Genomic DNA, 12533 nt, shown 5'->3' with positions numbered 1-12533 from the left:
CATGCTAGACTGCAAACTTTGTTGCAGATAAATCCTAAAAGAATTATGTTCTTTAGTTTACATCACATCATTTTATATGAAATGATTCTGAAAGATTGGATTAAAATGTATTTTTTTGGATAAATTATGGGATTTGCCTTCTTCATAAAATCCACTTTCAGTCTAAAATCACTCTCTAAGATCTCTTAGGAAAACTGGCATAAAAGTCTTATCAGTGATCTTGCATTTTTTTTTTTACATTACTAGAGAAATGGGATTAATAAAACATAGGAAATAATGTGATTTTAGTGACAAATGTTTCTGCATGAATCAAGGAATGGGTGTTATCAAGCTATGGAAAGTTATGATGAGTGGTATTGATTTAAATTAAGTCTAGATTCTCCTTTTCTTTCTGTTGTATAATTTCTTTTTCTAACTGTATCTTATTCTTTTGGAGTTCTGCATGCTTTTTATGCTGCAAAAGAACATCATTATGTACATGCATGTATTTATATTGTAAAGAATAGCAAATGTTGTTTACTTGAAAAATTATTTACTTTACCCACAATTATTTGTCAACTTCTTTTATATTGCCTGACCTTCAGCAACTTTGGGCAGTTCACAAAACAAAAAAACAATACTATGAGAAACTGCCCATCTTGTACCAAACTCTGGGAGGCTCACAACCATAAAAGAAAACATATGTGTCCAATAAACAAACAAAAAATCAAAAGACCTAACACCATAGTTAAACTAACGACATGGCATGCTAGATGTCATTGAAGGAATGAGGAATGGCATTACAGCTGAAATTGGTAGTAGTAGAACAGCTTTTTAAATATTAAGACCCTTGAGAATAACACGTTTGATGGCATTCTCTGGCTAAGTTTCCTTCTATACTTCAAGTATGACTGAGGATTTTGCAGCGTTGGGAATAAATGGCAAAAGGGCGATTAGGCTAGATATAGATGTTATTTCTTATAACATTTAGTGGACTTTTGCTAATCAGAAGTGAATGATGACGTTTTAAGAATTTGTCTATAGATAAGTGATGGGATATGGGATAAACAATTGTTGTATTTTAAGAGAAAGTGATCAGTTATTTAAATTTATAGTTACTGAGTCCAAGGAGATTATTACGTTTTTATACATATAGTCCTCAACTTACAATAGTTCATTTAGTGACCGCTTGAAGTTACAACACTGAAAAAAGTGATTTATGACCATTTTTCAGACTTACGACTGTTGCAGCATCCTCATGGTCATGTGTTTTACATTTGGATGCTTGACAACTGACTTACGTTTATGGCTGTTGCAGGGTCCATGGGTCATGTGATCCCTATTTGCAACATTCTGAAAAGCAAAGTCAATGGGGAAACCAGATTCACTTAACAATCGGGTTACTAATTTAACAACTGCACTGATTCACTTAACAAATGGGAGAAGAAAAGTAATAAAATGTGGCAAAACTCACCAAACCTCTCATTTAGCAACATAAATATTGGACTCAATTGTGGTTGTAAGTTGAGGACTATCTCTATTTCTTTTTTCTTTTTTATATCCTTATTTTCTTTCTTTATTCTTTTTTTAATTATTGCTATAATCAGTGCATATTTAAAATTAATTTCTGGAGTATGTCATACTAGTTTTTTGTATACTATATTGCCTCCAACCTAATGGAATCTATAAAAATATTTAAGCAGCAAAAATACATTTAGTTATTACATTATATGTTTTACTTATCTAGCCATTCAGATGACAATCATTAAAGCTATTAAAGCAAAAGGAAAGTACATTCTATATGTATCTACTATATATTAAAAGTAAATGAAATATGGAAATTATCATAATAAAACTGGAACTTGTTTTCTATCAAATTATTTTAAGTTTTCTATGAAAAACTCACCTCTGGTTGAATAGCTTTAAATACAGGAATGTCCATGAGTGTAATCTGGCCCTTAAATCAAAGTTATAAGAAAATTAAAATTATGTTCCTTATTTTACAACTCGGTTCATTTGATTATTTAATGCCAGAACAATTCCTAGCAAAATGACGTTTCCTTAACTATATCAGTGATAACAATTATTCTAGGGCAGTGATGGCGAACCTTTTTCGCCTTGTGTGTTATTGCGTGCGCTTGTGTGCCCACCCCATAACAAAGCCCCCCACACATGCCCCCCACGCATGTGCACGTGACGGCTTTCTGGGAACCTGGGTGTGTGTGTGAAAACAGCCTCCCCCACCACACCAGAGGCCGGAAATGGCCCATTTTCTGACTTCCGGTTTGTGTGTTGGCCCATTTTTCACCCTCCGGAGGCTTCAGGGAAGGCTCCTGAAGCCTGCAGAGGGCAAAAAATGGCCCAACATGCAAACTGGAAGTTCGGGAACAAAAATTAAGGCAGAAATCAGCATGTCCTGAAGCTGACAGGGCAATGCCTCACATGCCCTAAGAAATGGCTCCGTGTGCCACCTGTGGCACGCATGCCATAGGTTCGCCATCACGGTTCTAGAGTATGGAAGAAATGAGAGAAGTACTGAAAAGAAATTTCAGGAAAGCGTTCCTTAATAGAAGCAGCTTAGATGCTGACAATTCAAAAGAGAAGGTATAACTTAATTTTACAATATCCAGAGTGATCAACCAGAATTATTATTAGTAGTTAATATTAGAATTACTAAGAATTCTAGCTGATTGGGAACACATTTTATTGTGGATTGCATTCATTTCCACTCAATTGCTACTACCTGTAATGACTATAAAGAAATGTAACATATTATAGTCAGGAATGTTTGCTTGTAAATTAGAAACACTTAGAGGATTTTGTTCTTATCTTAGAAGTCTTGGCATCTTAATTATTACTACATTAAACCAACTCCACATTAATATATTAATATATTTCAAAACAATATTTGCATTTTCCTTTTCAATTTTACAGGACAATCCCTTTCCATCTGTCTGGAACTTCATGAGGAATTAGTTTTGCCAAATAATCACTCTGGGAATGGAATTGTGATGGGCTTCACCCCAAGTAAATGAATCTGATCACGAATAGTTCCTTTTGGTACATATTCTTTTATTTGTAGGTAACTACCATAAAAGGTCAAGCTAAGCTCTTGTTTATGACACTTATCTTGTGATCTGAATGCTTTAGACATTGCTCAGTAATAAATCACTATGTTCATAAATAAATGGAAGCAATTATGAATGTATTCACTATTTTGAAGTCAGTGACGTGCGGTGAGGTTTATGGCTGGTGAGGCAGCCATTTTTTTAGACTTGTGGACTTCAACTCTCAGAATTCCACAGCCTCGAAAAGATGCCTGCCTGAGGAAAAAGCCTTTCACATCTCTGAAAGCCAGCCCGGGGTAGGATCCCTCCAGGATGGGCGCAAGTTCGGCTTCCAGAGCGGGCGGTGCAGGCTCCGGTGGGCTCCTCCGGGCTCCCGCCTTCCCAAAGCGCGTCCCTGTTTTTGCGGAAAGCAAAAGAATGAAGAAGAAACAGGGAAGCTTCGGGTGTGAAATGAGGCCACGTTCACCAGCAAAGGGCAAAACTCTCTTCCACGGCCTAATTTCATACCCGAAGCTTCGTTTCTTCTCCATTCTTTTGCTTTCCGCAAAAACAGGGATGCGATTTGGGAAGGCGGGAGCCCGGAGGAGCCCACCGGTGCCCGCACCACCTGCTCTGGAAGCCAAAATGCCGGCCAGGACTCCCCAGCTCAGCTGCTTCCCAGGCCGGCGGCGCCTGCCAGACGCAAGCTGTGAGGGAGCGCCGTGCTTGGTGGAAGGGCTCCCGGGGCTCTGAGCATCCACCTGCCGCTACCCACCTTTCGCTCCGCAGAGAAGAGCCAAGCGGCACCGGCCTGGCTCCCCCGACCGCACCCTCGGCACCCGAGCCCTCCGGTCGGGGTCAACCAAGGCTGGTCCAGCTCGGGGGACGCCAGCCACCTCGTGAAGAGTCCGGCCCGGCCTCCCTGCCACCCTCTGCCACGCCGGCCAAAGGCGCGCTGTCCTACGTCAGGAATTTTTAGGCTTGCTTAACTTAAGGGTTAAAAGCCTAAAAATTCCTGACGTAGGAGCGGCACGCAGTTTTCCTGCCTCTTAGTAGAGGGCGTTTTTTAGAGGCTTTTTAAAACAGTTAAGCAGTCATCCATGGTGAGGCAGGCTCAGGCAGCAAGTAGCTCAGTCTGACCTCAGCTCTCGCCTTTTTCCCTTTACATTTTTTTTCTTTTCATGATGACAGTGGTGAGGCTGTGCCTCCCCAGCCTCCCCTGACTGCACATCACTGTTTGAAGTATATCTGATTTCAGCCACAAAATTCTGTGCTGAAGGAATTAAATTCTCACATGCATAAGAGAGAATTCTTACAGTCATTTTTGTGCAATATTTAAAATTTTAAGAGCCCTTAAAAATAAGGATTCTCTGTGGTAAAAGACTAAAAAAGGAAGCTTGACTTGTAGTTCAAAAAACAAACTCTAAAGGCCACAAATTCTTTATTTTTCTTTTCACCGAGGTAAAAATATAACATTATTTAAATACAATGCTACATATAATGCACAAGACCAATTAAAATGGTAGAGATTGAGAATTAGGAATATATTTTTACCCAATTCTCAAAACAGCAAAATCTGTACAAACATTGCTAGCACCCAGGCTAATGTAAAAGGATTTCCATTCTTTCCATTCCATTCAGAATGCTCTTTGAATCTCAAAAATACTTTTGGAGAAGAATGGGGAACATTCTGTGTATGTAATCTGGATACAAGTCATTTTCTTAAAAAAAGGGAGGGGCACATAATAATGTTGATGTCCTTAAAGTAGTTAGTAAAAATAGTTTTAGTTTGAAAGTCTATATTAATTTTAATTCTAGCTAATAAGTCAATTGTGAGAGAGGACAGCACTGATAAAGAGAGAAAATGTTCTTCCCATATAAAGTATTTCTAACAGTATCTCTTAATGCAGTGTATAGGAGACCTTTGTATGACTCTTCAGTTCTCTGAAATATCTGAAACTTTTAAACCCTCTTTTAACTCTTGAAAAAAACAATATGTTACAATTTGCTAAAAGTAGGGCAAAGGGATTATTAGATTAGGAACATTAGTTAATTACTTACTGCATATTCCTCAGGTGTAACTTTCAGAACATCAAAAACTACTGCATCAAAACTTTTCTTTATTTCAGTAGAACCTTTGTCACTCAATGATTCTGAGCTGCTACTCTTCTGTCAAGAAGAAATAAGTTATTTCAGTACAAAAATGTTTTTAAAGGAGTTCCTAAGTGGTTTTTAAGAAAGATTACTTGCATATTATTGTATCTATTCAGTGGCAAATTAAAAATTGTCTAGCAATTTGTTAACTTTTGTCCCTGAAAGAAATATTAAGAACCAGTACATGAATAGACTAAAGTGCTAGGCAGAGACCTAGATTCAAGTTCACATTAAGCTAGATAAGCCAACTTTCGGTCAGTCACTAGTTTTCAAACCATTCTATTTCACACCATTTTTGATATGAACGTAACACTGGAAAAATAAATGATACCCAATTAAATCTTTGATCTCAGCCCAGCCATCTGAGATTGTCACGGTTTGGTCCCAAGTGCATGGAAGCTATGTAAGTTTGGATGGGGAGGAAGAGCTCCTGCTTAAAGAACATGCAGAAATCAGCTGTGGTCATGAAGGACTCCAAACAATTCAATCTGGTGCACCAACTGTGCACTAAATCCAGGGATCCTTCAGATAGTCACTCATGCCCCTGTTATGTTATGGCTTGACTATGTGATGTATTATATAATACAATATATTATATTATATAATACAACTATGTGATGTATTATATAAGGGAGAAATCCTTGAAGACCACCTGGAAGATTTAACTAGTCCAAAATGTGGCAATATTAGTGATAGGCATGCCTTGGTATGCTCGTATAACATCTCTGTTTCATGAGCTGCATTGGTTGCCAGTTTCTTTCAAGTTGTGATTCAAGATGTTGGTCATCACCTATAAACTCCTACATGACATAGAACCTAGTTACAGGTAATTCCCAAGAAACGATATACCATTTAAGTAGGCATTCAAAGTTACGCACCCTGAAACTACATATGACCTGTTCAAAGTTATGACAGCTGCAGTCCCCCTGCAGTCATTCATGACAAGCCACTTGCTGCAAAACATCACTTCACTTCCCCCATCCCACCCTGAAGGGACTCATAGTGCTCAGGGCTGCTTCCCATGCCTCCTGGAAGCAGCTGTCATTTTCAGAACCTTGAGGATTCGAAATGGCAGCTTCTTTTAGAGTTTTCTGCACCAATCAGCTGACCATTGGGAAGCTGAAAAGCTCTCCTGCCTCTTGTTAGGCTTTGGGAAGCCAGTCCCTGAATAAAAAGGGGAAGCTTTAGGAAGAGCTTCCCCAAATATTTCTCTTACTTAAACCCCTCCCTCCCCAGAAAGCCACATTTTTTTCAATAAACAAAACAAAACAAGCTGGGAGGGACAGATTATCTTCCCTTCCCATTTAGGTGCTAAAAATAAGGTCTCTGCCTCTGCTTTCCAATCTATAACCCTTTAAAAAAATTGACTTTGACTCCAACTGAAGAGTAGAGGAACAAAGCAAACAAGGAAATAATTCAAGCTTTTTCTCTTGAACTGGATAAAAAAAATCATCTCCAAAAGTAAGCTAACTAACGCAACAAAATAGAGAATATTGGGTCTTTGTAAACTTTAGCTTTCTGTCTAATTGCCTCTAGAGCAGAGGTTCCCAACCTGGGGCCCCACGCTCCACAGGGGACCAATATGATTTTAATGGGGGCAATTTGAACCTTGTTTAAACCAAGTTAATGGCCTTTTAGGCTTCCTCCCCGTGAGTAGAGTTCACTTTTTGAGTAAAATAAGAATTATATGGGGGGCGGGGAATCAGGATTTTAGAGACACTTAGGTGGGCCATGGCCAAAAAAAGGTGGGGAACCACTGCTCTAGAGGCAATCTACAGTCTAGCCTTTAAGTCCTCTCAGGATCTCCCCATCCCTGAGCTCCACTTAATGATCTGTGCATTCATTTAACAAATCCACTGGAGAGAGCAGGGATGGCTGGCTGTTACGGTACTTGAGGCAGTTCATTTAATGCTGTCCCAACTTCCAACCTGAATGGGCAGACTCCATTATGCTTGTAACTTGAGGACTACCTATACTTGAGGAATTGCCCATCACCCATATCAGCTCAGCTGATTTGATCTTGTAGAATTTATATGTTCTGGGTTTGTTTGAATTATCTATTGGGACTCTGGAAGTGCATCATCTCTATAGAAGCACCTGTATTATTCTAGAATAAGGTTCCCCCCAAAGTTTGGATGGTCCCTACTCTGCTGTTGTTTAGAAGAGCTGTGAAGACCTCGCTCTCCACCCAGGCCATAGGCAAAGGAGAGTGAGACTTCTTGCTTTATTCTATCTGGTTTGTCATTTTTGCCATCTTTTACCTTTTATTGGAATTATAATTTGTGTGAGCCTCCCAGAATAATTAAGAGTTGGGCAGCATATAAATGTAATAGATTATTAAATTAAAGAAATGCTATAGATGCCATCTTGAAGGTAGAACTGAATTCCACCTAATGTACAGAAATATAAAATGCATTACTAAAAACCAAGTCAGTGGAATTAAGTGAAAACCATTTGAAATCTCTAATTCTTGTGTCAAGCTAATCAAAACATATTATACAAGTCTTATAAAACAGCAGTCCCAACCTTTCCAGCTTTGCGGAGTGGCGGGGTGGGGATGGGGAAAAGAGGATGGTTCTGCACAAGTGGTGGATAAGTGAGTGTGTGCAGCTCTATCCATTTGTGCGAGTGGCAGGCACGCATGCCTATCACTTGTGCAAATGGAGCTGTGGGCATGCTTTCCTGCATGTTCGCCTAGGCCAGTGATGGCGAACCTATGGCACGGGTGCCACAAGTGGCACGCGGAGCCATTTGTTAGGGCACGCGAGGCGCTGCCCTGTCAACTGGCCAGCGTGCATGCGGGCGCTGGCCAGCTGAGTTCACCTTTTTAAAAGCTATTTTTCGCCTTCCCCAGGCTCCAGAGGCTTTATAGGAGCCTGGGGAGGGTGAAAAGAGCCTCCCCCCCGGAGGCTTCAGGGACCATCCGGAGGCTTCCCTGAAGCCTTCGGAATGCTTAAAACCACCCTCCGAGCAAACCGGAAGTGACTTCCGGGTTGCTTGGAGGGTCGTTTTAAGCGTTCCGAAGGCTTCAGGGACAGTCCGGAGGCTTCCCTGATGCCTTCGGAGCGCTTAAAAAGACCCTCTGAGCAAACCAGAAGTCACTTCCGGTTTGCTCGGAGGGTAGTTTTAAGCGCTCCGAAGGCTTCAGGGAAGCCTCCGGACGGTCCCTGAAGCCTCCGGAGGGCTTCCGGGGGGCGGGGAGGCTCTTTTCACCCTCCCCAGGCTTCTATAAAGCCTCTCGAGCCTGGGGAGGGCAAAAAAAGCATGTAAAAATGGGGGGCGTGTGTTGTGCGCGCATGCACACTGGGGGATCATGCGTTGCATTATGGGTGCGGCACGCCCGCACACGACCCCCCGCGCGCTCCCCCCACTTGTGGCACGCGAGCCAAAAAAGGTTTGCCATCGCTGGCCTAGGCCATGGTCTGGTGGTAAGCTGTTGCTGGGGGCTGGAGATCTCCGTTATAGAAGAGCCATGTTCTTCTTTGCTCTCTTTCCCCTCACATAAATGGCAAATTCAACTTGCATAAATCAATAACAATACTCTTTTTTGGTAAAATCCATTAATATGCAGACATATTATTGATACAATCACTGTCTCTTGATTGTTTAGATAGTTTTCCTATTAGTGACTATTGTGTTACATTTTTACTACTTTTCATTATCAATGGGCAAATTATTCACCTAAATTGTCAAATACTAACTGACAACTTCTAATAGGTAACTCTGAATATTTCAAATTAAAATAATGCTTCAAATGGGATCAAACTATATTTTCAATTATATAATTTTCATTTTATTATATATACATGCCCAAATCTAATCAGTGAAATAACAAGAGGTACAGTCAGAAGTCATAACTCTCCTAGTTGCAAAGAACAGTACTGTATAATCACTTTAAAAACAAAACAAAGATGTCCATATAGGTAATCCTTGGTTAACAACTGGATGCCTAGCAACTATTTCAAGTTACAATGGATCTGTCAAAATGTACTTATGATGTGGTTCTGGAGTCCTGGCCACTGTACTCCTCCTATGGTCACATGAATGCATTTTTGGCGCTTGGCAAAACCAGTTCACATTTGTGGCTGTTTGCAGCGCCCCATGTCATTTGTCCATGATTTTTGGCATTTTTTGCCACTTTATGGTGTTTATTTCCAGTTACTGACCAAAAAACACCCATTGGATAAAATTGATTGAACAACTACAGATTTCACTTAATGACCACTGCAAAAAAGGTATAAAACTGGGTATAGTCACATGGCTTAACTGTTGAACCACTGTCACAACCATAATTTTAAGTTCAATTGCGGTCATATTCAAAGACTACCTGGATTGTTTTTTGCTTACATATTTTATACTGTAAATATGCCTTATAGTTTTATAGCACAGAGGAATTATCTGCATATCATAATATTTAAACTTACCCTCCCTTCTGTACTGTATTATATATGATTATTATGGACTTATTCTGTTATTATTTAAGTTGACTGCATAAGACATTCTTTATTTCTTCCTTACCTCTGAAGCAGTAGCTACAATATTAATATTACTGGTCTGTCCGTTCATTAGGGCCATACTGTTTGCACCATTGACCTTCTGCCCTACATTTGCAGAAGTGGCTTTATTCATTCACGTTCACGCAAGTTATCATTCCTTAAAAAAGAAAAGTAATGTTAAGGATAAATATGCCTCATAATACAGCTCAACATACTTTTGCTAATAGCAAAATTATCAAAAAAAATCTAATTTAATGCAAAATACAGTGGAATAAAATTTTTAATCAGAATAGCAGCAAATTCAAACTAACAGTACATTAATGACCATCTGAGTCCAGTAAACAAGAAAAATATTAGATATCTAGTTTGTGCTATCATTACAAATGCTAATATATTTTATTTATCTATTTGATGTTTATACTGTTTAAAGAGACTTATATATCTACAGCATTGGTGCTTCTGAGTATGTAATCAATTTATTTTAAAATAGTTCTTCAGCACTATGTTATTCAAACACATTCTTTGTCTTGTCTTGAACATTTTCTCCATCTTTTCTACAGTGGAATTTCTAACAGCAAGTGGCTATCAAGGAGGATAAATACGGAAAATGCTTCTCTGTACTACAAAGTTTATTAGCATTTTTTATTATTTTGGACACAGTAGATTTGATCAGGTTAAAATTCACTTTAGAGCTGAGGATTTTCCACAGTTTTGGAGCAAGTACAGTATGTCCAACTGTTTCTAGTTTAGATAGATCTAGTTTATTTCCATTTTGGATAAGATATTGATGGATATCTTGACTCTACAGGAGCGTAGTAGGCATTGAAAATATGGAAGTAAATAGAAGACAGGACATGATACTAGAAGTATACAATATGAGAGTAAATGCAGTGGTCCTTAAAAGTTCGTAAACTGATTTTTCAATATTTCTACACGCAGTTAGTCATCTACTTACAACTATAATGGAACCTATCAATCATAGTCATAAGTCATGACAGTCAAAAGTTGGATCACCCATGTAACCTGATTTTTTGCAGTGATCATTAAATGAATGTCATGGTTATTAAGTGAATCAATGGTCCACAGTGTAGGTTTTGCTGAAAGCCAGAATGCATGCTGCTTTTTGAAAAAAATCCTGTTGTAAAACACTGCCATGTAACTGCGGGACTATCCTAACTGCTGTAAATGCAGGTCGGGGGAGGGAGCTGACAGAACTTTGGGACTATGCCTTAAGTACCCCTAGAGAGGTCTGTGGTAACTTTGAACAGTCGTTAAGCAACTAGCCATAAGTCAGGGACTACCTGTAAATGTGATTTGTTCTTCACACAAGACTTAAAATTAGATAAAGAGAGCCCATTCAAACAAATCAATAAAAAAAAACATTATTCATTTATTTATTGACAAAAATAAACCAAACAACATACTTAAAACAATGTAATATAATGAGAAACTTACAATTTAAAATAACTTAATATAAACATAAATTTAAAATTCAATAAATGTTGGTGCAGAAATAACTTTGTGCCAAAGCAACGGCTTAAGCAATGAAGCTCATTAAAAAAGTTTGGGAGGTGCAGGGTGGACATTTGCCATTTTTTCCCTCTAGAGCAGTTTTTCCGTTACATAGTAGCTGCAAGGGAAGGCAACTACGGGTCATCAGAATTGTTAGCTTCCAGATGTATGAAGTTTAAAGACTATTAAGGATATAAAGGAATGAAAGTTAAAGATCTGTTTTGCCCTCTCTTGATTTTACAGTATTGTACAGGTAGTCCTCAACTTACAACCATTTGTTTAGTGACTGTTCAAAGATACAACAGCACTAAAACAGTGACATGACCAATTTTCACATTTGTAATCATTGCAGCATCTCCATGGTCACATGATCAAAATTTGGGTGCTTGGCAACCAGCATATAGTTAAAGCATCCGGGTGTCATGTGATCAACATTTGCAGCTTTCCCAGTTTCCCAGTTTCTGACAAGCAAAGTTAATGGGGGGAAAACAAATTTGCTTAGCCACAAGATTCACTTAACAACTGCAGTGATTTGCTTAACAATCCTGCCATGATTCATTTAACAACTGCTTTGTTTAGCAATGAATATGTTGGGCTCAATTGTGGTTGTAAGTCGAGGACTATGTGTATTGTTATCAACTTTCAAAAATGTTTTTACACACACACACATACACAGCACACTAATCTCTATTCTGAAGGAAAAATAATTCCAAAATATTCAACATAAATATACTATTAAACTAAAAGCAAATAACATTTAAGACTGGGAAAGTCTGACTACATGCAAAGTTCAAAATAAAAATATCTCCCATTAATGATGTCTACTGAATCTTGAACTCTTGACAGTTCAGGGAGCTTAATTTAGCAGATTTTTCTTAAGTTTTTAAAAAATCTGTAATGTTTGATACAGTGGAGGAAGCTATGTTTCCAACACCTCCAGAGGTGTTGAAAGTTACAAGGTATGTGTTTGGTGAAAGAATGACGCTAGTGAGGATAAGATAAAAATTTATTTTTGCTTTCTGAGACATAGTTCTAAGGCACAAAATAGTTTTTCAATTGTCTATTGAAAAAAGATAAAAGAAATTGGCATGAACATTGATAACTTGCTAACAATGTAGCCTGAGCATTATGGGTTGCCCACTCTTGCATCTTGAAATGTTGCAAACAAACACGAAACAAACAAACATGAAGCTAATTTTAATAAGGGAAAAAATATGGAGCATATCTAAATAATATGTAAATCCTATATCCAAGCTCTCCGGTTCAAGAATAAAAGAATTTAATCAATCAGCACTAATAAAAGAAGATTAAATTAATATACAAAATGTTAAGTTATACAGATAAT

At 38.4% G+C, this 12533-nt stretch overlaps 1 protein-coding gene across 4 annotated transcripts in view; it reads right to left on the bottom strand.

Moving 5' to 3' along the window:
- Positions 1 to 12533, bottom strand: part of RALGPS2 (Ral GEF with PH domain and SH3 binding motif 2) — an 86889-nt gene that overhangs the window by 52887 nt on the left and 21469 nt on the right. For all 4 annotated transcript variants that reach the window (XM_081947687.1, XM_081947686.1, XM_081947685.1 and 1 more), the window contains 3 exons: positions 9699 to 9833; positions 5088 to 5195; positions 1886 to 1936 (listed from right to left, as the gene is read on the bottom strand). In XM_081947687.1, coding sequence (XP_081803813.1) covers positions 1886 to 1936; positions 5088 to 5195; positions 9699 to 9809 — 270 coding nt within the window. In that variant the 5' untranslated portion in view covers positions 9810 to 9833. The remainder of the gene's footprint in view (positions 1 to 1885; positions 1937 to 5087; positions 5196 to 9698; positions 9834 to 12533) is intronic.

Source organism: Natrix helvetica, assembly GCF_964273705.1.
Source record: "Natrix helvetica genome assembly, chromosome: 3".
Lineage (NCBI taxonomy): Eukaryota > Metazoa > Chordata > Lepidosauria > Squamata > Natricidae > Natrix > Natrix helvetica.
This window is presented reverse-complemented; position numbering and strand designations above follow the sequence as displayed.